Raw genomic sequence first — 23,823 nt, 5'->3', positions numbered from 1 at the left:
TGATTTAATGATGGAGATGAGTGGGAGGACTTTGGCTAGGCTCACAAGGTTTCTATGTCAATGGAAATGGCCAAAGATATGAGCTATAGCCAGCCATGGGGCTTAAATAGAAGCCCCCACGAAATAGAGCCATTATACCCTTTCACTGGGCATAACACGGGCTGACCGAACGCTCCGGTCCAACTGACCGAACGCTGCTCCTCAGCGTTCGGTCGCCGGATGGCGGCCACGTGTCTCTTGCGTTCAACAGTGAACGTTTGATCTCAACGGTCGACAAGTTGACCGGACGCGTCAGTTAGAAAGTGACCGGACGCTGGACCTTAGCATCTGGTCGTTTCCAGTAAGGTTCCAAACGCGATTTTCCCGACCAGACGTGTCCGATCATGCTTGACCGGACACAGCCAGCATTCGGTCACACAATGTCTCCTCTACATGCCCTACGTCAGCGTACGTCAGCACTGACCGGACGCACCCTGCCAGCATCCAGCCGCTGAGCGACTCAGTGTCCGGTCATGAGACCGAAATGCACGTCCTCTGCTGCCACTGACCGGACGCTCCGGTCCAACCGAGTCCAGCGTCCGGTCACTCATAGTGACCTCCGTCTTTTCTGTCTAGGGTGCTGATGGAGTTTCTTACCCTTGCACCCAAACGTCACCACCCTTGATCAAATGTGCCAACCACCAAGTGTATCACCTTGTGCACATGTGTTAGCGTATTTTCACAAATATTTTCAAGGGTGTTAGCACTCCACTAGATCCTAAATGCATATGCAATGAGTTAGAGCATCTAGTGGCACTTTGATAACCGCATTCCGATACGAGTTTCACCCCTCTTAATAGTACGGCTATCAAACCTAAATGTGATCACACTCTCTAAGTGTCTTGATCACCAAAACAAAATAGCTCCTATGGTTTATACCTTTGCCTTGAGCTTTTTGTTTTTCTCTTTCTTCTTTCCAAGTCGAAGCACTTGATCATCACCATGCCATCATCATCATGCTATGATCTTCATTTGCTTCACCACTTGGAGTGTGCTACCTATCTCATGATCACTTGATAAACTAGGTTAGCACTTAGGGTTTCATCAATTTACCAAAACCAAACTAGAGCTTTCACAGCCGCCAGCACACATTGTCAACAAGCATTCTGAAAATACACATGGCTACAATTTGTATTGTTTGATTGTTTAAATTTTATTTATGCAAGACCACTCTTTCAGTGCTATGACAAGTTGTCACTATTGTCAGGTTGAGTAAATCACCCTCTATCCCACAAACAAACATAGAGTTATTTAGAGTTAGAATGAACTGATTGAGCCTATAGCATGTAAATTTTTGCATGATCTCTAGGAACAGGAACATGACTTTGGTTTGTGTAGAAAGTAAATGAACCTGCGTGAAGATCAAGGTACGGGGAGCTTGAGATGAGATGCATTGGGCCTGCTACTGCATAGCTCTCGTCGATGCGTCGGGCCTACTACTGTAGTTCTAGTCAGCTTGGAATAGAGATCACCAACATGAATTTTAGCAAAGAGATCAAAGAGCAGGAAAAGAAAAACAGAACACTCTTTATATTTATGGATGGTTGATAATTCAAGTGCTAGCAATATATTTTTGGGAAAAAAGACACATTAAAGCACACCATTCGAACTAAACTATTGAGGAGGCTAACCCACATTCTAACTTGTAAAATCAATATCCCAATTATAATAACTCCAAATCATTGATTGTTCATCATAAAATCATCTTTAATCAAACCCTATCTATCCATACCAGTTCCATAATCTTTTGGGCTCATTTGAATATACCAAAATACAACCAGACCATGAGCATTGTAAGGTATCATACCAAAATACACCCAGACCAGGAAGCATTGTAAGGCATCATACCTTGGATGGAATTCATTTTGGTATAGTAGAATTCTGGTCAACTTTCTTCTCTAGTGTTTTGAATAAAGCCTCTACATCTATTTTCCCTGCCTCAGAAGCATCTGCAACGTGTTTTTTCCAAAAATGGGAAAGAAATATATCACTGGATCCTCTGTCGATAGAATACATAATTCACTGTATGTGTACCCATGTCTTATCTCAAGTACTTAGCTAACATTAACATAAAAGATCTACAGTAAACGAACCAGTCATGCTTCTCCCAAACATTAAGCAACCTTTCTCCTCCAGGGTTACAATAACAAATTCAATGTTTGGTAACCTTGAAAGCATGGATACTAAAGCAACATATATTGATGAGGCTACTGTCCAAGCCTACAAATATAGATCGTGTGGAAAGAATGTAATCACTAATCAACAAGATACCAAAGAACTGAAAGTGCTAAACATATGCCAAAGGCCAAAGGCCAAAGGCTTTAGTGTACCAAAAGTCCAAAATAGCACAAGGAAATTTTGTTGGCAACCACCTGATTTGATTATGCTAATCCAACTACAGTTACCACTCTAAGCTAGATTACAGTAAAACAAAGGTAGCACACTTTTGCATCACAAACAATATGACAACGGGCCTTACACCATGAGAAGTATATAAAGAAAATTCTTGCCTCAGCCATAGGGAATGTAAGCGGTTTACATTGCTACAAGGAGAAACTGGTACTGGGGGTGTCTTGGGCAGGATTATGCAGTTATGCACTTATGCTCTTTTGCAATCCAAACAGGTTACCAATGGAAACTTTGCAGAGCATACAATGTAAGATGCAAAATTGAGAATCTCGTCTAGCCCCTCCCTCTTCTTTCAACATCTATCAAAATAGGGACTTTTCTTTGACTTGCCCACACTGGATTGTTCTATAAACACAGGTCAGTCTTAGTAGCAGTGCAAAAAAGGAGAAAAATAACCATAAAAAGGCTTATGTGTCGCATTAATGCAACATAAGTTGTAGGATGCTGACAACATGAACAAAATTAAAAAAACTTTCCTATTGGGAGCCATATTTGGAAGAAATTACCCCGTCTACAATAAACAAAGCAGTGTCGTGCCGTCACACATCAAAGTAGAAGATGTCCGCACCATCTAAAGCGGACGACAAGTTTGCCTTTGTGAGCTCTTCTGGTAACATGGGCGGAGAACCAGGAGTGTGTATACATGTACGAGATTTCCTGAAAGTGAAAAGGGGATGTCGAATCTAATTCAGTAAGACAATTGGGCTAAACAATCCTTTAACAAGAATGCCTACTTGTAGACATCAGGTATTTATGCCACCCACTCTATTATGCGGTCCATTGCAGCCTAGATCACCACTACCTCAATCTTAATTTTGTGCAGGTTTTATCACTAAAACAAGATATAGATCCTAACCATATATTTATGCAGCAAATTGACTGTCCATCGAGCTATATGCAAATTATGCATGCCGACAGTAGTAGGCTGTCATATTCAAGGAGCACAAAAATCTTTTAAGTTGTATTAAGTTCATTTGCAAATTAATACATAACTTACTTGCATCCTCCTATTAATAATTAGTAGAACACAAGTATGGACTGTCATGAAAAAAAACTTAAAAAGGAGGCTGCAAACTATAACGCATCAATTCTCCAACAAAACGTTATGCATTCTTGACTTCTTGTGTGATCTTACCTGGCACCGAAAATTTGCCTCCTTGCTGGGCAGGTCTTTCCCTGGATCCCTGACAGGAGGACGAGCTGTGTTCGCCAGGAGAAGGATCCACGCAGCCGACCCCAACGCCATCGTTAATCAGAGTGGAAGGTGGCATTGGCGAGGGAGAGGAAGCGGTTGCAAGGCAAGGCAGGGCATAAAAGGACAAATTGCCCACTGAGCATATCACGTACCTTTGCACAACATCAGACGGGACATCCAATCCTTGGCCGGAGTGCCTAAGATCCCGCCGCCCTTGGCCACCACGGCCACCTCGCCCAGAGCGCGCCCAGACGGAGGAGCACGGCCGCACGGAGGACGACGACCAGGCCAAGAAACATATAAGAATCCCTATCTAGGTATCTCAAATCAAATTCATCCAACCATAAATCCACAAGATAGAGAGGTTGTAGTCACTGAGAGGAGAGGTATACATGAAGATCTAGGCCAAGAAACAAGAACAGAGAGAGATCGGGCCAAGAAACAAGAATAGAGAGGAGAGGAATACCTGGATTGGAGGAAGGGGGTGCGACGTCCAGTGAGGCCGGCGGGCGAGGGCGACGTCGGAGGAAGGCTAAATCCACCGCGTGAGGAGCGAGTGCAGGTGTGACCGATCAGTCAAGGGCGAGGTAGGATTGTAGGAAAGCAAAATTCATTGCGGTGATTGTGTTGGCTTTCCGTTTTCACCTCACACGTCGTGGTCGTGGGCGAGAGGTAGGCAGGTATCGCAGGGGAGGCAGACCGAAGACGACCCGATAGATTGTCGCACAAAAAATTGTCCACCTTTTTACTCTTTTTAGTTGTGAGAGATACCGCTTGGCATGTTCTGTGAGATGGAGTACTCAGATTTATTAATTTGGCAGTCGATTGATTGAGTTGGGTCGACCTGTTTAATAATTTATTAAATATAAAATATATAAATATTTGAGAAAAATAATAATAAATAATATATATGAGAAAAATAAAGAAAAATATATAAATGTTTGAGGTTAGGAGTACCTGCATATGGGCCGGTTCCGATCCTATTTCCTATCCGACACGGAGAAGGAAACGTGTACACCTTCCGGCCCCATGACCATAAATCCCCCCACGAACGGATCCTGATGGGCCAACCCAAAATAACACCAGAATCAATCACCCCGACCGGCCTTTTCGTTCGCCGGCCGCACTCTCTCGCTCGCTCCTGCATCAATGGAGCCGGTGGACGGCGAGGACGACGATTTCCTCGACCAGCAACCATCCCAAGGTGACGACTTCATGTCCGACGATGACGATTTCGTTCACCAGCAGCCGGGGCAAGGGGAGGAGGAGGACTACTTTATGTCCGACGACGACGACGATTACTGGTCGACCGACGACGATGACGATTACTGGTTGACGCAAGGTGACGACGACGACTTCATGTCCGACTACGACGACGAGGAGGAGGAGGAGTACCCCTTCCCCGTGCACGCGCCGGCAGCAGCGGCGTCCGAGGCGGCGATCGCGGCGCTGGAGGCGGCCGAGGCGCCGGTCGACGACTGCTGCCCCGTCTGCCTGCAGGACGGCGGGGAGGCGCCGGAGCCGGAGCCGGCGTCGCGGCCGTGGAGCCGAGTCGCGCCGTGCGGGCACCGGTTCCACGCCGCGTGCGTGAAGAAGTGGCTGAGGGTGAAGCTAGCCTGCCCCGTGTGCCGGTTCCCGGCTGCACCCGCCGCCGCGTGCCGCCGTGACGCTGCGCCGGAGCCCCCGCCCCCGCGCCCGATCCCGGACATCGTGGAGGAGTTCTTGGCGCTGGGTTACGAGGAGTCTCTCGTGTTCGACAAGAGCCCGCGATGGATGGAATACATGGCCGACCTTCACCAGGAATTCTTCCCTTCGGCCGGTGCAGCATGAGACTGGATTAGGGATCTTTCTTGCTTGAACAAAGTGCTGCTGCAAAACTCTGCAAACCAATCATGGCGGAAGATCTCCAACAAACACCCCGGCCCCTTCCTTTTCTCTCTCTCTCTCTCTCTCTCTCTCTCTCTCTCTTTGAGCAACACCCCTTCCTTTTCTCTTGACTGAAATTGTTGGAGCGTAGTAGCGTTAGGTGGTCACGTGGGCTGGTTTTGACTCTCTTCTATTGGGCTCCGTATGGTGTGCAGCCCATGTACATAGTTTTGCTAATTGCTGTTCTAGGTAGAGTGGTGCACTGTGTTTTCATTGACTATTTTGTTCATCTGCAGCTTAATAATAATCTATTATTTGTCACATGCATGGCCCACAAGTGCTTTTCTTAACCAGGCAAGTTTAATTTCGGCCCAGGCTATAATATTCTACTCCCCCTCCCTTTTTTATGTTACATCTGTTTCCTCTTATTTGCTTGGTTTTTTTAATTTAAATACGGTGCTATCTTGTCTTACTTTATTTGATTTTATCATAATGTTTTCATTTCTAGTATATTCTTAGCTACTATCCTTACGGTCTTTCAAATATACTATTGTTTATTTCAAATTCTATAACCACAATTTTTTTTGTTCTAATAACATTATTTCACTTTTTCATAGAATTTTAAATATGTTTAATGGTACAACTTTGGTTATATTTTTATTATACCGAAACATGTTTTATTTATTGATACATTGGGTCTGACTGCCGCTGTGAAGCTAGTACATATTCTCATATAAAGCTGGAACATTTTTATATTCCTAATATTTTTCTCATGAAGCTAGCACAAATTCCTCTTTGAAGCTAGAACATTTTTCCTTCAAGCTGAAACAATTTACATGTGACGATGGAATATTTTAATTATTGCTAATCTAGAATGTTTTAAACGAAAATATAGTTACACAACAGTATTCTTCATGAGAAGAAAATTATGTGATGCTGGAACAATAATCTTCATGAAAAAATGTTTTCAACAAAATGTAATCCCAATATACTCGGTGGGTGTTGTTTTAAAGCTTTCAATACGGGAAACACACAATACTATGGTTAGAATTTAATCTGAATGCCTAGCATGAAAAGAATAGTTTTTTTTTTCTTCTGAATTTCAAAGTTGGTAACATTGCTTGTTTCTTAGCGCTACCGCATGGCCAAGTAGTTGCATGTGCTGCAGACATCCTGGGCCATGTTCTATATATAGACCAAAATCAAGACATCCCGGTGATATTTAAGTAGCAAAATAATAATATACAAATGTTAATTTTGTAGCATCTGAAAAGCTATATCATCACATCAGAAAAGACTACCCAAATGCCAACTCTTAAATTTTGTTACCCGAACCCGTTTTACTTCATGTAAAATTCAAAGCATATACTATTGTGTTAGGTAATTTTACATGAAAGTCCTCAATGTTGTTAATTATAAATTTAGTGAGCAGACTGTCTGTACAATTATATTTACACAAATAAATGATTTTTACTTATTTTTAATACAATTCCAATGTACAAGGATTTATTTTTCCTGTTGCAACGTTTGCTAGTTCTATAATGAATTGGCAAAACACCTGCCGAATTTGCTAAAGAAAACTCACCATATTAATACTAGCTGTCTCTTTTGCTGGAAGTTTAAATAAAAAACAGTTCAACCCTCTCTACTCTTTTGCGGAAAACAGCATGTTCATCCACCTCTACTCAGAAGTCAGAACCACAAGCACACTGACGCACTGCTTCAGTGCTTCTCGCGGCACCACCAGTCCACCCGCATGGGCTCCCGCGTCCGAGTTCTCAGTGTCACCCATGTCCGACCCTCTGAAACCTCCAACCCTTTGACAGACAACGACGACCACGGCATCAAGGTTTCGCTCTTTGACACCATGTTCCTCCCCTACCAGCCGATGCAGCGCCTCTTATTCTACGAGGGCGACGACCTGCCGCCCGTCCCTGCCCTGCTCGGCACGCTGCAGTCCTCCCTGGCCGCCACGCTCGCCATTCACCCCGCTCGCCGGCAACCTCGCGGTCTCCAAGTCGGGGGACGTCGTCATCGACTGCTCCCCGGGCTAGGGTTTACAATACCGGTAAGAAAAAAATTTCGGTCCCCAAGAATAAATACGAAATTTCGAAAATTTCGGAAATATCGGTTCAAATTTAAATAAATTTAAATTGAGTTTTAAACAAATTTGGCATCATTTCACTAGAAAAACTCTATAATCCATCATCCGTCATAAATTTATATAACATCGACGAAATAACATAATATATCACAGAAGTAGAGCCGCGGTAATACAGTGTGCTGACGGTGGGCGAGCTGCATATACTAGTGCCGTCCAATGTGTGAGTGAGAAAATTAAATAAATTTGAAGAAATTTAGGGCTTTGATAAGACTAGATGATATGGAGGGTCATTTTAGTGTGGTTTGGTGTAATTTTAGAGTGAAAGATGAATTTAACCGAAAAATTTTGACCGATACAAAAAAAATTTCGGACCTCAGCGAAAAAGACGGTATTTTAGAAATTTCGGTGATATTTCGCCGAAATTGTAAACCCTGCCCCGGGCGCCGTCTCCCAGGCCGTCAGGTTCGTCGAGGCCGAGTACGCCGGCAGCACCGACGACATGCGCCGCCTTGCCAGCGACGCCGAGCACGACGCCGAGGCGTACGCGCAGCTCGTGCCCACTGTCGTCGTCAGCGCGCTGCCGGTCCCCGCGCTGGCCGTGCAAGTGACGAGGCCCGCGGACACGGACGACGGAGGCGGGACTGGAGCCGTGGTGGTCGGCGTGTCCATGTGTCATGGAGTGGGCGACGGCCAGGCGCTGTGGGAGTTCATCCGAGCTTGGGCTGCCGCGGCGCGGGACGGCTCGCCGGCCTTGCCGGGATTCCTGCCGCCGGTGTTCGACCGCGCGGTGATCAACCGCCACCCCAAGGCAGAGGCCGTGTCGCGCACGTTCCTGCGAATCTTCGCGCCGGCATTGCCAATGGTGAGTTCGTTCGTTATGTCAGCCGTCAATTCAGCGTGTTTGACTGCCAGTGTTGCGGTACCGAGCTAGAGCAGTTTTTTTATTAATGGCCGTGGAAAATTAGGACACCGGACAAACATTTCTCAATCATTGTGATCGAATCAAGTTGGCACAGTGAAGTCTTCTCAAATCTCAATCACTGTTCCTGATCACTCGCTGCCGCAGCAGAAGACAACGAGGATCAAGTTGCTTGAGAGTTGATATGACCCTGAAAAAAAGGAAAAGAAAGAAATTTGTGTGTACCAGGATATCCCAAGATTATTCTCCGTTGAATTACTCCGTACTTTTTAAGATGTCAAATTTGGCTGCCTTGGAATCTCAGTTCACTTCAATTTTCCTACTTACTAGTTTGAAAAATGGGCATGGGATAATTCGCGTTGCAATCACATCATCGTCTGAACAGGTGAACGCATTCCCAAAACCGGACACGACACTCCAAGGGAGAAGAACCTACCTGCTCAGCGCCAGCCAGATCCGGTAGCTGAAGCAGCGCATTTCATCGCAGAGCAATGGCAATCTCGCCGACGGCGAGCGCGCACCACCGGCCGCCGTAGCGAAGCCCCCGACCACCTACGCCGCCGTGGCGTCCCTGGTCTGGACGTCCGGCCAGGCCCAGTCCTGTCAATTTATAGACCTAGAGCGAAGCCTTGGAGATGGGCCCTTCATTATAATTATAATAATATACATAAAAATTCTATCCATCTCTATTTTTTCTTTTTTCACTTCTATATAAATGCGTGCCTTTTGTCAACACGAGTACGCTGGAATTTTAGAAATAGTAGATTCAGTTTAACGTTAAAATAAAAATGAGTGTTAGTAAATTACCCAGTATTTTTTTGGCGTGGAGAACAGGGATAATAATTATTCGCTGCCCTGCACCATTAGGAATTCTCCAATCCCAAATTAGATCTGAGTCTTATATTCTGAAGAATAACGACAGGGGCAAAGGCAATTAGGCAAATTAAACATAGATTAAACAATCAACAAAGGGGCTTAGGGAATAGGGGCAATCGGGCACGGCACTTTACCTGAACACGTCTGGACGCAAGGACGTCTCGTATAGTCGTAGTGTCGTACTCGCTTGGCTGGGAACGGAGTTATGGAGCGAGCAAGCGGAGTAGCCAGCGCGTTGCGCACGGCCGATCGGCGACGGTGACGTCGGACGGCAGACGCGAAGGCGCGCCGCGATAAAACCACGAAGGAGAGCGGCCGCGACGGAAGGGAAATCGACAGACTCTTTCTTACGCGCCTGGTATTTCGTATGGGCCATATATATATTTCCTATTGCACCAAAGTATTGTCAACTAGCTTACATACTTGAGATTGGGCCCCAAGGCTTCAAGGGCCCTGTGCGTGGGCACAGCTCGAACCCCCCAAGGGCCGGACCTGGAGGCTTTTACCTGTGTACCCTTAAAAAAGATGCCACACTCCTGCGTACCCCTCAAAAGTTGGTCGTCACCTACATGCCCTCGCTCGAACTTTTCTTTTCCCTCACGCCATTCCGTCGGCATTTGCTCCTAACGTTGGGTAACGGCTCTGAAAAATGACTCAGTTGCCCTTGAGCTTATACGGGTCGTCTGAACTTTTTTTGTTTCACCTGTGCCATTGCCAGACCGCTTTCGCCACGAGCCGGGAGTTTGACCATTCGCCGCGTTTGTTTCCTACTGTACTCGTACTATCCTAGCGTCTCGATGGCTGATCCCGATGCCCGCTGGCATCAATCATGCATGCATGCGTGCGCCCGTCCCATCCCCACTGCACTTTGGTTGCTTCCAGCTTCCTGCACAAAATTGTACGTACTCCGCTGGCTCGATCAAAATTGTACGTACGTACAGTACTCCAGTAACTGTACTGTACTCCGCCTGGCGTGACGGCTGCACTTTAGCTTCTGTACATGCTTGGTGGGAGTACTTGCTTTTCCAACCTGAAAAATCTTTCCGAGAACAAGGAGTCCAGGAGATTAGGGACTGTCGTTTTCTGGTACGACGACGTCACGACGATGGGATAAAAACGTACTCGTAAACCAAGTTGCATGCCGGTTCTGGCAATGTGCCTGTTCGAATTAGCTGTGGTAAGCAACCCACGCTTTGCTAAACTTCTGCATAGCTGAAGTAGGCAAAAGCTGGAAAGAAACCTAATGTCGTCTATGGCTAACGTGGCAGTTCCAAAATCACCATTTGGTAATGAAATACTAAATCCGTTCCAAATTATAATTCGTTTGACTTTTTTTACTCTAAGCTTAACCACTCGTCTTATTCAAAAATTTATACAAAATATCACTTCTTTTGCTGTGGCTTGCTTTATTAACAAAAAGTTCTTCAAGAATAACTTAAATTTGACTATGTTTGCGCAATTTTTTTAATAAGACGAGTGGTTAACTTGGGGTCAAAAAAAAATCAAACGAATTATAATTTGAAACGGAGGGAGTAAGATTCTTCTCGGTTCCATTTTGTAAAATCACCATTTGGTAATGAACTAGTAAGATTCTTCTCAGTTCCAAATTCTTCTCTGGCGCATGCACGACCGACGGCCGAAAAGTTCGGCGGTGCAAGGTGGACAAAAATAAACAAACCGACCGCGACCTGGACAGGAATTCCATCGCGTGTACTACTCGCTACTGCTACTCACTGTCCCAAGTCCTTACCAAACCAATGATGCAAACATGCCTAACACACTTGTGTCCCAAGTCCTTACCAAAGCCAAGACGAGATAACAATGCAGTTGGCAGGTTACTGAGCAATTAACAAGCTAACTCAGCACAAACCCTAGCTCAAAAGGCAAGAAACAAAACAATGTAAGCCGAACAAAATATGGAGAGTGAACAATCAATAACAAGAGTTGATTGGGGGCCTTCGGAATACATAAAAACTAAGGAAGAGTCTAGTACCGGAGTTGTATATTAACGCTGAAAGTTCCGTTACATAGCTCTAACCAGTAACCAGCAGTTTCCTTGTGTACCAAGTACCTGGCAAGCAGTGAAGCGAAACCTGCAACTGTACATACGCGGATCTTCTTGCTCGATCTTGTGCATTGTCGGTCGATGGGTGCGTGCGTACGTGCTGCATGCATGCGTCCAATGCATGGTCCGTTGCAGGCCGGGCTCCTCGCCTGCACGTACGTGCGCGCGTCCGGTCCGGTCCGGTCCATGCATGCAGTGCGCCGTGCGCGCGTGGCGCGTGCAGCCTAGCTCGCGTATCCGGGCGCGCGCGGACCGACGCCGATCGACGCGACCGGGGGTGACGTGCGCGAGCCGCAGAGGGGCGGGAGAGGGGCATACGGCTAGTTGGCCGGGTTAGTTTTGTCGCTTGTTCGCGCGCACTGTTGTTTCGTCGTCTCTGTCTCTCTGTCTCGGCTTGCATGCATGCTAGCTGCTGGTGTCTCGTCTCTCGTGTGACTGTGTGAGTAACGCTAGCTGTGCGTAACGCTAGCTGCTGCATGCATGCGGTGTCTCTGTCTCGTTTTCAAGCAACAGAGAGTGTGGCACCCCATTACCAGCAGCTGCATGCAAGCCCGGGTTAGTTTCCTCGTTTTCAAAATTTCAAAGCGTAACGCGTCAGCCCGGAAAGGAACGGGGCACAAAAGGCGTGACGTCACGGTGCCGGTTGGTCTGGCAATGGCACAGGGGAAACGAAAAAGTTCAGACGCCTATACAAGCCCAAGGGCAACTGAGTCATTCTCCAGAACCGTTACCCACCGTTAGGAGCAAATGCCGACGGAATGGCGTGAGGGAAAAGAAAAGTTCGAGCGAGGGCATATAGGTGACGACCAACTTTTGAGGGGTACGCAGGAGTGTGGCATCTTTTTTAAGGGTACACAGGTAAAAGCCTGCCGGACCTGCGTCCGGCGTCCGCGCCAAGAACGCGCTGAGCCGCGCCGACGACGACGCCTACCTCCTGTTCGCCGCGGACTGCCGCGCGCGCCTGCGCCCGCCCATGCCCGCCGCGTTCTTCGGCAACTGCGTCAAGCTGTGCTACGCGAGGGCCACGGTCGGCGAGCTCAGGGACGGCGGCGAGGGCGCGCTGGCGCGCGCCGCGTCGGCGGTGCGGGAGGCGGTCCGTGAGCAGCTGGAGGACCCGCTAGGCAACGTCGACCGGTGGCTGGAGCGCTACCAGGCGGTCCCGCCGGACAGGTTCGTGCAGATAGGGTCGTCCAACCGGTTCGCCGCGTACGAGATCGACTTTGGCTGGGGCAAGCCGAGCCGGGTGGAGCTCGCGGCGGTGTTCGTCAGAGAGTTCGTGGCGGTGGTCGGGGCGCCGGACGGCGCAGTGCAGGTGTCCGTGGTGCTTGACCGGGGACGCATGGACGGCTTCGAGGCCAACTTCTTGTCGCAGTTGGATGGTTTGGAATGACTCTTCTCATTGGTAGACTGATACTCCTATGGGATTGCCAAATGAACTCCTCTTATCGAAACATCTGAATTACTTGTTTCCCTTTTTCTCCCCTTGTGTACTACTCTAACATTAGTGTATCCTAAAAATTTAAGGACATTAAGAGAGAATACAAAAAAAAAAAACATACGTGCCCACACTTTATTTCCTATTCAAACATTATTATTATCCAGATTAATGGAGATTGGTTGATAAACGGTATAGAATTTAGATGCTAGAATACACTATATATTATAGGGCGGAGGAAGTAGATTTATAGTGATTTTCTAAAATTGTGGGTACAATCTGTATAACTAAATTTGGTTGATGAACAACTCCTAAAATCATAATTTTATACTCCCTTTATTCTAAATTATAAGATGTTTTTGGCATTCTCTAGATATATTATGTAGATAATGTATATCTAAGTGTATAGTAAAAACTATGTATCTAGAAAAAAACAAAATGTCTTACAATTTGGGAGGGAGTAATATAGTACTTTTAATCGGTGCTAAACATTAAAAAGAAAGTTGCATGCATGTTCATAAAAATTCAAATGGGCCTAGTAGATTGTCTCCATTTATGCCTTAGATCTAGTAAACGCGGTTGGTCTGTGTATGTCATGGATGGCACCATGATGGATTGTGGTGTCCGTGTGTTAATTTTCTAGTGGCACTATAATAAATTAAAAGAGATTGGGGTTTGCTGAGATAAGTGAAGAATTAAGGAAATTTGTGTACCACTGTCTTTTAGTAAGCCCTTGTTTAGTTCCACCCCAACTTCCAAAAAGTTGCTACAGTACCTGTCACATCGAATGTTTGCGGCCCGTGCATGGAGCATTAAATGTAGACGAAAAGAAAAACTAATTGTACAGTTTGGTGGGAAATTGCGAGACGAACGTTTTGAGCCTAATTAGTCCATGTTTGAACACTATTTGCCAAATAAAAACGAACGTGCTACAGTAGCCCCAAAATCCAAATTCCTACAACTAAACAAGGCCTAAAGTGGCTCGTCGAGTTAGATTGCTTTTTGAATGTTGCCGAGGATGCTTGTGAAGTTTGATACCTAGTAGGTTTGATACTTCGATGCCAATGAGAAAATGACTCACTATGTGCTGATGCGAATTAAGTCACAGGGTGACTTGAACTTTTATAAGGATTTAGTGAAGGGATCTCAAATGACTTGTAGGTTGTAATTGACAATACGCTAAGGGTTGAGGGCGATAGTTCCATTGCGATGGAGCATTGATGTTGTTAAGGATCCACTTGAGCAAGTGAAACAAGAAGGCCCATCATCACAACAAGAACTAAGCTTCATATCGGACTTATCTTGTGTATCGGTTCGTGAGATGGCCCAAGATTGTCCTGGTTATGACGAGGCTCATGTTAATAACGACTACGATGTAGAGACCTTTGAGGAGTAAGACAATGAACAAAGGGTTGTCGATGATCACGATGGTGACAATGAGCGAAATGAAGAAAGGGTAGATGATAATGTCCATGAGTTTAAGTGGCATGGGGGTGATGGGGTGGTAGAGGCTAGTCAAAGACGTGAACAAGTGATTGAGGAAAGACAGGCATTGCCCATCATGATGAAGTCATTACATGGTCGTACCCATCAGCCAATGACTATGTCGGGCATAATGATTCCACCATTGACATCGAAGGAGAGGAGGTAGCTTGACACTACAAGTGTAGTGGTTCTCGATGTCGGTATCTTTGTTCGAGGACATTCATTTAACAAAGCTTGTGTTTCGTAAGGGTGGATAGAGGTCCACGGAGTTGAAAGCAAATAGTGAGAAGGTGTTCATCCATAAGGGTATGGTTTTTGAGAGGCTTGAGGACCTCAAGTTCTGGCTTAAGGATGATTTGGTGCAACATCACTGTCCATAAGATGTGGTTCATTCGTCAACTAAGCTTAGGTAAATGGTTCGTTGCCAACAAGGCTGTGTATGGGGTGTATGGACATGTCCCGTTGACGATGAGGTTCAGAAGTGGAGGGTCACTAGAGTGAATCAACCACACACCTGTGGTATCTTAAGTCGGTCCCAAGAACACTCTCACGACAAGGCACATTGCTTGCTAGATAAATGGTATTGCCGACCCGAACGCTTGTGTCTCCGTGTTAATTGGATCCATTGTAGGGTTCACCAATTACCATGTAAAATTCATAAAGAATTTTTTTATGCAGTATGGAATCTTGATTTGTCAACTATGATTTGATCTATTAGATTTCAATGAAGCATGGTAACCTACCATGTTCATTTTTTAATCCCCACATCCTAAAATATAAGCGAGTTTGCCCCAAAATTAAACTATTTCAAGTTTGTCTAAGTTTATAAAGAAGAGTATCATCGTCTATTTAGTTACATCAAGACGCAAAGGAATAGCAACCAAATTGACTGGAATTTGGAGGCACTGCTTCCATTTGTCTTTGTTAGGCCACAAAAGGGTTGATATAATGTGTCTTCTTGGAGCGATCGATCAGTGTTTCGCAGTGAGCCCAACCATGCTTGCCAAATGGTAGGTAGTATTCTAGCCTCCACGGTTTATATTTTACACATTAGAAAATTGCCAACTTCGATATCATCTAGGAACCGTAGGATAATAAATTGTTTGCAACTCAAAAGCAGCAGGCAGTGATCAACAAGCTACCAGCACCATGAGGTCCCGGGTGCGAATTCTCGCCGTCACCCATGTGCTTCCAGCCCCAGATCATCAGACTGCCATCTGGTCACCACCAGATGCCCTCTCCGACGACGGCCATGTCAAGCTCTCGTTCGTGGACGCCTTATTCGTCGACAGGGTGCCAATGCAGCGGCTCTTCTTCTACGAGGGCCCCGACGTCCCGCCCTTCCAGTCCCTCGTCCGCTCCCTGAAGTCCTCCCTCGCCACCGTGCTCACCGTCTTCCAACCCCTCGCCGGCAAGCTCACCCACCAAGCCTCGACGGGCGACGTCGTCGTGGACTGCTCCCCGGCCGCGGTCTCGCCAGGCGTCAGGTTCGTCGAGGCCGAGTACGCCGGCAGCATCGACGACATGCGCCGTCTCGCCGTCGGCGACGAGCACCACATGGAGGCGCTGATGCTGCTCGGGCCGGAGCTGAACGCGGGGCGCCTGCCGGCCCCGGTGCTCGCCGTGCAGGTCACCAGGCCAGCCATCGGAGCTGCGCGCGCCGACGTGGTGGTCGGGGTTTCCATCCACCACGCCGTCGCCGACGGCCACTCCGAGTGGCAGTTCATGAGGGCGTGGTCCGCAGCGTCTCGTGACCCCGCGTCGGACTCGGACGGCGATCCCGTACCCCAAAGCCGAGGAGGTGGCTCGCAAGTTCTTGCGCACGGTCGCTCCGGTGCTGCCTGTGGCAAGATCGCTGTCCTTGTACACGCCAGTGGACCAGCGGAGGAGAAGCTTCCTGCTCCGCGCCGACGACATCAGGTCGCTGAAGCAGAGCATACTGACACAAAGCCAAGCCATCAGGCATCAGCAGACACCTGGGCACATTCCCAAGCACCTACGTCGCGGTGTCGTCGCTGGTGTGGACGTCCATCGTCCGCGCAAAGTCCATAAACGACCCCGCCGGCGGCGACGCCTACTTCCTGGTGCCAGTGGACCTCCGGCGCCGCCTCGGCCCGGCGCCGGCGGTCGACGAGCGCTACTTCGGGAACTGCGTGGCGCCGTGCTTCGCGAGGGCCGCCGTGCGCCACCTACGCGACGGCGGCGCCGGGCTAGGACACGCCGCGGCGGCTATCAGCGACGCGGTCCGCGCGCAGCTCAAGGACCCGCTGGGCGGCGCGGATCACTGGCTCGAGGACTTCCTCGCGGTGCCCAAGGAGAGGCTCACGTTCACGGGGTCGTCGAACAGGTTCATGGCGTACGAGACGGACTTCGGGTGGGGAGCGCGGAGCCGGGTGGAGCTCGTGTCGCTCTTCACCAGGGAGCTGGTGCTGCTGCTGGGCGCGGAGGACGGCGGCGTGCAGGTCACCGTAGCGCTGGACCATGCCCACATGGAGGGCTTCGCAGCCAACTTCATGCAGGTGTCACGACGAGGGGACGGAGCCAAACATTAGGAGTAATCTATGACGACGCAGGTGGTTGATAAAAAATCAAAACTCGATCATTTGCTTGGGTGTACTGCAGTGTGCCAGTGTCTAAAACTCATGTGTCTGTAATAACTAATAAGCCAAACAAACAAGAGCAGTTTCGCAAAAAATAAAAATAAAAAATAAAAAAAATAGATAGACAGGGTTGGGTGGTTGTTGCTACATAATTTTCGTATCCATCTAAATCCACATGAACCCTAATCCACTCCAAGTCTCCAACACATGTCGTGAAAACCCCAATCCAATCAACACACATGGATTGAGGTGGATACAAGCGCAGCCAAACAAGCCCTGATTTGTTTCCCAATAATTGACGATTATTGTATTTTAAGTAGGGCACATTTACTTTCAATAAAAAACAACTATACCATAAGTCTCATATTAAATCCTAAGTTCGGGTCCTATGTAGGATTATGACTAAATTAAAGGTTGGCCCAACTTAAATATCATTAACTTAGGCCTTGTTTAGTTCATCCCCCTAAAGATTACTCCCTATCACATCAGATGTTTGGACACATTTATGGAGTATTAAATATAGACTAAAAAATAACTAATTACATATATTGAGACTAATTTGCGAGATGAATTTTTTAAGCCTAATTAGTCCATGATTTGAGAACGTGATGCTACAGTAACATGTGCTAATGATGGATTAATTAGGTTTAATAAATTCATCTCGTGAATTACTAAGGACTTCTGTAATTTGTTTTATTATTACTATCCGAACACTCCCATGTGACACCCGATGTGACATCCCTAAACTTTACTCCCTGGATTTAAACACCACCTTAAGCTGGTTGTGTCCACCATGGAGAAGGGCCAGAGGAAGCCTGTGAGATGGCAGTGTGGGGGTCGGGGAGGTGGAAGAGGCGGGCTAGGACGGATGCGGCGGGCGGTGGTGGCGGCGGCAGGGAAGATGGGAAGTCACGCGGGCAGAGACGAAGGAGGGTTAACAGTGGCGGCGGACCTCCCGATCTAGCCGATGGGAGGTCTAGCGGTAGATGAGGTGCTGGCACTGGTGGGGAAGAAGGCCGGCGACGGGCTCCCTGCGGGTGGCCGTGTCGGGAAGTTTCCAATCGCGTGGTGAAATAGCTAGAACAAAAAATTGGGTAGCCACCTATTGGCCCAACAGGAATTGAGGGGGAATTTGGAGGCCAACAAAATTAGGAGACCTAGGAGAGCTTGTTGGAGCTGTTTAGCAGTGTTGCTGGAGATACTCTAAAGTTAAGAAGCCGAGTTGGTATTCTTCTACACAGTATTGAAAGAAGTAAAGTGCTGATGCAAATATCAATCAGCATTCAGCACTACTCAGCAGTCAAGGACCCCCAACTATGCCTCGTTCCCTCGCCCTGCTACCCGCAGGCCGCAGCCGCAGGAGGTTGGCCGCGAAGCCCTCCATATGCTCTGGATCGAGCGTCACGGTGACCTGCACGCCGCCGTCCTCCGCGCCCAGCAGCAGCACCAGCTCCGTGGCGAACAGCGACACGAGCTCCACTCGGCTCGGCGCGCCCCACCCGAAGTCCGTCTCGTACGCCATGAACCTGTTGGACGACCCCGCCAACGTGAACCTCTCCTTCGGGAGCGCGAGCGTGGAGTCCAGCCAGCTCTCCATGGCGCGCACCGGGTCCTCCGGCTGCGCGCGGATGGCGTCACGGATGGCAGTGGCCGCCCGCGCGAGCCCGAGCCCGGCGTCGCCGCACAGGTCGCGCGCGGCGGCTGTGGCCACGCACGGCACGACGCAGTTGCCGAAGTACCGCTCGTTGACCTGAGGGCCGAGGCGGCGCCGGCGGTAGTCCACGGCCACGAAAAAGTAGCAGTAGGCGTCGCCGGCGACGGCGAGGTGCGGGGCTCGGGACTTGGCTCGCACGATGGACGTCCACACCAGGGACGACACCGCGACGTAGGTGCTTGGAGGTGTGTCCAGCTGCTCCGCGACGGCGGTCTCTGTTTGTGTCCGTATGTGCTGCTTCACCGACTGGATCTCGTCGGCGTGGATCAGAAAGCTTCTCCTCGACCGGTCCGGCGGCGAGCACGAGGAAGGCGATCTGACCTGCTCGATTGTCACTCAAAATCTGCTTCAGAAAATTGTTCATATACAAACCATGTAATGTAACGAAGAGGATCGATATCGAATAGGTGCAGTGGCAGCGATTACCACAGGCAGCGCCGGCGCAATCGCGCGCAAGATCTTGGAGGCGAGTTTGTCTGCTTCGGGGTACCGAATCACCGTCCGGTCAAACGTCGGCGGCACGAGGCGCTCCATGGCCTCCGAGCCCTCCTCCGCCCGCGCCACGGCTGTCCACGCCCTCATGAACTGCCACACGGAGTGGCCGTCAGCCACGGCGTGGTGGATGGCCACCGCGACCACCACGGCGCGCCCGCTGCCGACGGCCGGCCTCGTCACCTGCACCGCTATCACCGGGGCCGGCAGCTGCCTCGCGTCGAGCTCGGGCCCGAGCTCCATCAGCGCGTCCCTGTCTCCCTCGTCGCCGCCGCCACTGGCCACGCTGCGCATGTCGTCGATGCTGCCGGCGTACTCGGCCTCCACGAACTTGACGCCAGGCGACACCGCGGCCGGCGAGCAGTCCACGACGACGTCACCGGCTGATGGGCGGTAGGTGAGCTTCCCTGCAAGAGGGAAGAAGATGGCGAGCACGGTGGCGAGGGAGGACCGCAGGGAGCCGACGAGGTACGGGAAGGGCGGGACGCCGGGGCCCTCGTACAAGAACAGTCGCCGCATCGGCATGACCATACCGACGAACTGGGAGTCCATGAACGTCAGCTTCATGATGCCGTCGTCGTCGGGGAGGGGCAGCTGCGGCGACGGCGAGTAGAGCGCAGCTCGATTTTGATCCGGGAGGACATGGGTGACGTTGAGAACTCGCACGCTGGAGCTCATGCTCATCGTACGGATAATCTGGCGATGCAAGAACCAGCCAGCCAGCAGGAGTATGGTCAAAGCACATTACACATCGGTCTCACCTGCTGCCGGCGACTTCTCGCCCACCATTGTATCGATTGGAGACAAAGGCCAGGGTAGTTGGGAACTTGGATGGTGCAGTCCGTGTCGGTCGCTTGTGTTGCCTACTGCTTCTTCCCAGGAATATTTTTTTGTAAACCTTCTCTTGTTGTCTGGTTTAATAAATTTCAGTAGGGTCCCAACCCCTCCGGTTCTCTCTCTCTAAAAAAAAATTACGTACAAGTCAAATATAATTATATTTAACTAGGTTTATAAATTCTATATTTATTATGAAATTATGTTCCATGATTATAATAATCTAATATACTTGTCGGTGCAAAAAGTGACCAACACGTAAATATTTGTAGTTTTGCCGTACGTTGTGATCGGAGGTGGCCTAGCACTCAATAACATAGGGTTTATACTGGTTCAGGCAACGTGCGCTACGTCTAGTTTGAGTCGGTCGGTGACTTTATTCCTGAGCCTAGGTGCTTGAAGTTTGCAGTGGGGTTACAAACGAGAAGTAGAAAGATGAGGGTACAAGAGGTCCGGTCGGACTCTGGTCAGAGGGGCCGAGAGTGACGGGAGCTCTGCTATGTGCTATGTGTTCGAGCGTGTGCTCGAGGTTTAAACCTGGTGGTTCTATTGTTGTGTACTAGTGAACTTGATCGATCTGAATCAACCGAGTCTTATGGAAGAGAACACATCCCCTTTTATAGATGTAGGGGATGGCCTTACAGGAGAGAGAAAGAAAGTGTACTTGTGCTAAGTCTTGTTGCCCATGCCGTCGGGTACAAGATGATGGTAGACGCTCATATTACTGTTTAATGTCAGATGCATATGTGAGGTTGCGTCGTCTTCTTTTGGTATGGCAGACATCGGTGCCTGCCATACTGTTGATGCCCAGAGACACGTAGGGGGTTTTACCATGTTCGCCTGGTGTGGTAAATGCCGACGCCTACAACATTGTTGATGCCCAGAGGCATGTGGGGGGAGCCTTACCGTATTTGTCCGGTATGGGAGTTGATGGCGCCCACAACACTGTAGGAGAAAATGTTGGCGCCTACAACACTGCTTGGGTACTGTCCTGTAGGTGCACAGGGTACGGTCCCTGGTATTGCGGTTGACTTGAGTGCCCTGCCTTGCTTTCTCAGTCCGTTTCCTAGTCCTTACGGTGCGGGCATCCCCGGTCGGTTGGTCCCAGTCGTCTCTGATTGCGCCAGTCAGAGAGGAGCTGTAAGTAGGGGTTCGATGCATTTCCGGTCGGAGAAGCGGGTCGGAGTCGGAAGTGGTGTTCCGGTCAAGCCTTCCGGACGAAGAGGCCATCCAGAGGCAGGCTGGAGATCGAAGCGAGCTCTCCGGTCAGAGTGGCGGGCCGGAGTCAGAAGCGGGCGCCGTTCCTGCTCTGCCAGGCCTTCCAGTTGGAGATAGGATCGCCCTTTTGGCCCGTTGTTTAGATGTTTAGGCCGGCCCATGAGCCGCGCGTTGTTCGCAACGTTGTTCTGCTGGACCGAGCCTTTGCTGGGAAGCCGATCCCTGAGGGACCTTGGCTTTATGAACCCAACAGGAGCCCCCAAGCTCCTAGGCGATTTGGGTAGAATCATCTGTGGGATTTTTGTCTTGACGGCGGGTGCGCGCGAGTGCACCCACGAGTGTAACCCCCGGACCCCCGGGCAATCAGGTAGAATCGTCTAGGTTTTTTTGTCAGTGGACGTGTGTGTGCATTTTAGTCGAGACAGCTAGTTTAGAGATCGGGTAAGATGGAGCTCGCGGATCCTGGCGTTGGTGCGGTCCCGCGTAGCCAAGACAGTTAGTTTAGGGATCGGGCGAGACGGGGCTCACAGATCCTTGCATCGGTGCAGTCCCGCGCAACCGAGGAGCCGAGGCGTAGTCCCAGGGATGGGGCGAGTTCGGGGTCATAGACCCGTGTGTTGGTGTGCAGTCGAGGCGTAGCCGAGGGTTGGGCCGAGTTTGGGGTCGTAGACCCATGTGTTGGTGTGCAGCCGAGGCCTAGTCCGAGGGATGGGGCGAGTTCGGGGTCGTAGACCCTTGCGTTTTTGGTGTCTTGAGCCCCTGAGCTCTGTTGGGCTTGGTAGGGGTCGGTTTGAGTTTTGTGCGTTACCTCGTCCTCGGTTTCTCACAATCGGAGGGGCTGAGCTTTGTCGCTTGCCCGATGGCTCGGGCTTGAGTGACGCACTCGGTGAGCTCGCTAACGGGTATGATCGAGTGAAATCTGGGTCCATCATTCGTGATGGGGATGGCGTAGCCCTCTTATGACATTTCACTGCTCCTTTACCTGCAACCCGATAGATGTCTGGGATGTTTCGGGGACCGACCCAGGTGGCCCGCTGGCCTCCCCTCGATGGAGATTCTGTGGGTTTGGCAGAGGTTTAGGATCGAACGAGAAGGTTGAGATGACCCTGTCCGCTTCGGGGCAGACTAGGCGAGGGCTACATGGGGATCATCAGCATTTTCTCCCCTGGCTCTATTTGACGTGGGGTGGCCTTGAGCCCTTTGTGGGCCGGCCTTCGAACCCCGGTCGGTCGTTGCTCATGTTGAATGAGGCAACTGCCGCTTCGTGATGCAACACGGAGCGTTGTGATGTATTTACGCGCATGTGCGATGCCTTAGTTCCCGAGCCCCTGGGCGATTTGGGTACAATCGTCCGGGGGCACGGGCGTATGGAATGAATGTGTGTATGGATGTATGAATGATTTATATAAAGAAATAGTGGGGTTTGGTAATGTTACCTTGATGACTCGAGTGATAGGGTTTGAAGAGCTCCATTCGGAAATGTCCGACCGGGACCCATGCTCATCGTTCATGACAGAGTCTGCGTGGCCTACATAGGGCATCCCTTTGCTCCTTACCTGTCTCTCAGCGTTTTCCAAAGCCGTTCAATCAACTTAGGAAGCCCGATGGTCTCTCCTGGCGGAGATCCCGTTGTTTTGGGTTTTTCCAAGTCTCGCCTGGGAAGGCAGAGAGCCGCCTGAGCGTGGTGGCACTTTGTTTCTCACACCTGGTCATGCGGTAGTGGTGGGCCATACCCAGGCCATGTCTGTTTGACCAGGCGTCATTCCGTCGGTCAGTGTGCATCCCATCGATCAAGGTGCGTCCCGTCATTTCCCATCCGCATTGAATGGGGGAAGGGAGAGGGTTTCTCGCCTTAATCCTTTCGCCTTTTCTCAACTGCTCCACCTTTTCTTTAAATAGGGGAAGGGAGAAGGAAAGGAGAACTCATGGACCTATTCGTGATTCTGGAGCATGATGTCAAGTTGGAGGTCCCCTAATGTAGATGAGATGGTCCTGGCCGCCTTCGCCGAGAAGGGGCTAGTTCCGCCGAAGGAGGTGGTGCACTTGAGGGAGCCGTACATCGCTGACTTTGTCACTGTTTGCGAGGCTTTCATCGGGATGGAGCCATACGCGGACTCCTTCCAGCGAGTCTTCTTCGGGCGAGCCTTGTCGGAGAGGAAGACGCTCGGGACTACGCCGGTGGGAGGTTTTGCCCTTGCAGCTGCTCAAGTTGGCAAGTTCATAAAGTTTGATGAGATATCTTCCAGCCACGGCGGCCATACCTTGGCAGGCAACATCCCTGCCCAGGAGCTGCCTTGACTGCATGAGAAGGTCAGGAGCTCCATGCTTGTCGGTGTTTTGGACCGGCGGGCCCTCAACCAACTAGTGAAAATGTACTGTGTGCTCCTAATTCCAGATGGTGATGCAAAGAGACACAAGGTTTATACTGGTTCAGGCAAGAGGTGTGAAACAACCTGATTTCCACGAAGGGAAAACCACAGAGTCGAAGTGTAATAATACCGTTGTAGATCATATTACCCAAATTTCCAGTCGAATACCACATCCATACAACGATAATATCAGAGTACAAATA

At 49.5% G+C, this 23,823-nt stretch overlaps 1 protein-coding gene and 2 pseudogenes across 1 annotated transcript; 2 read left to right on the top strand and 1 right to left on the bottom strand.

The window, feature by feature from the left end:
• Positions 1–7,265: 7,265 nt before the first annotated feature.
• LOC136523407 (anthocyanin 5-aromatic acyltransferase-like) lies at positions 7,266–12,941 on the top strand (annotated as a pseudogene).
• Positions 12,942–15,428: 2,487 nt separating this feature from the next.
• LOC136523406 (anthocyanidin 3-O-glucoside 6''-O-acyltransferase-like) lies at positions 15,429–16,945 on the top strand (annotated as a pseudogene).
• Positions 16,946–17,865: 920 nt separating this feature from the next.
• Positions 17,866–20,069, bottom strand: LOC136522068 (anthocyanidin 3-O-glucoside 6''-O-acyltransferase-like). Its single transcript, XM_066515857.1, has 2 exons — positions 19,134–20,069; positions 17,866–19,028 (listed from the first exon to the last, which is right to left on the bottom strand). The coding sequence occupies exons 1-2, from the start codon at positions 19,881–19,883 to the stop codon at positions 18,294–18,296; spliced, it is 1,485 nt and encodes a 494-aa protein (XP_066371954.1). The 5' UTR covers positions 19,884–20,069; the 3' UTR covers positions 17,866–18,293.
• Between the last annotated feature and the right edge of the window lie 3,754 nt (positions 20,070–23,823).

This window comes from Miscanthus floridulus, chromosome 18 (assembly GCF_019320115.1).
Source record: "Miscanthus floridulus cultivar M001 chromosome 18, ASM1932011v1, whole genome shotgun sequence".
NCBI lineage: Eukaryota > Viridiplantae > Streptophyta > Magnoliopsida > Poales > Poaceae > Miscanthus > Miscanthus floridulus.
This window is presented reverse-complemented; position numbering and strand designations above follow the sequence as displayed.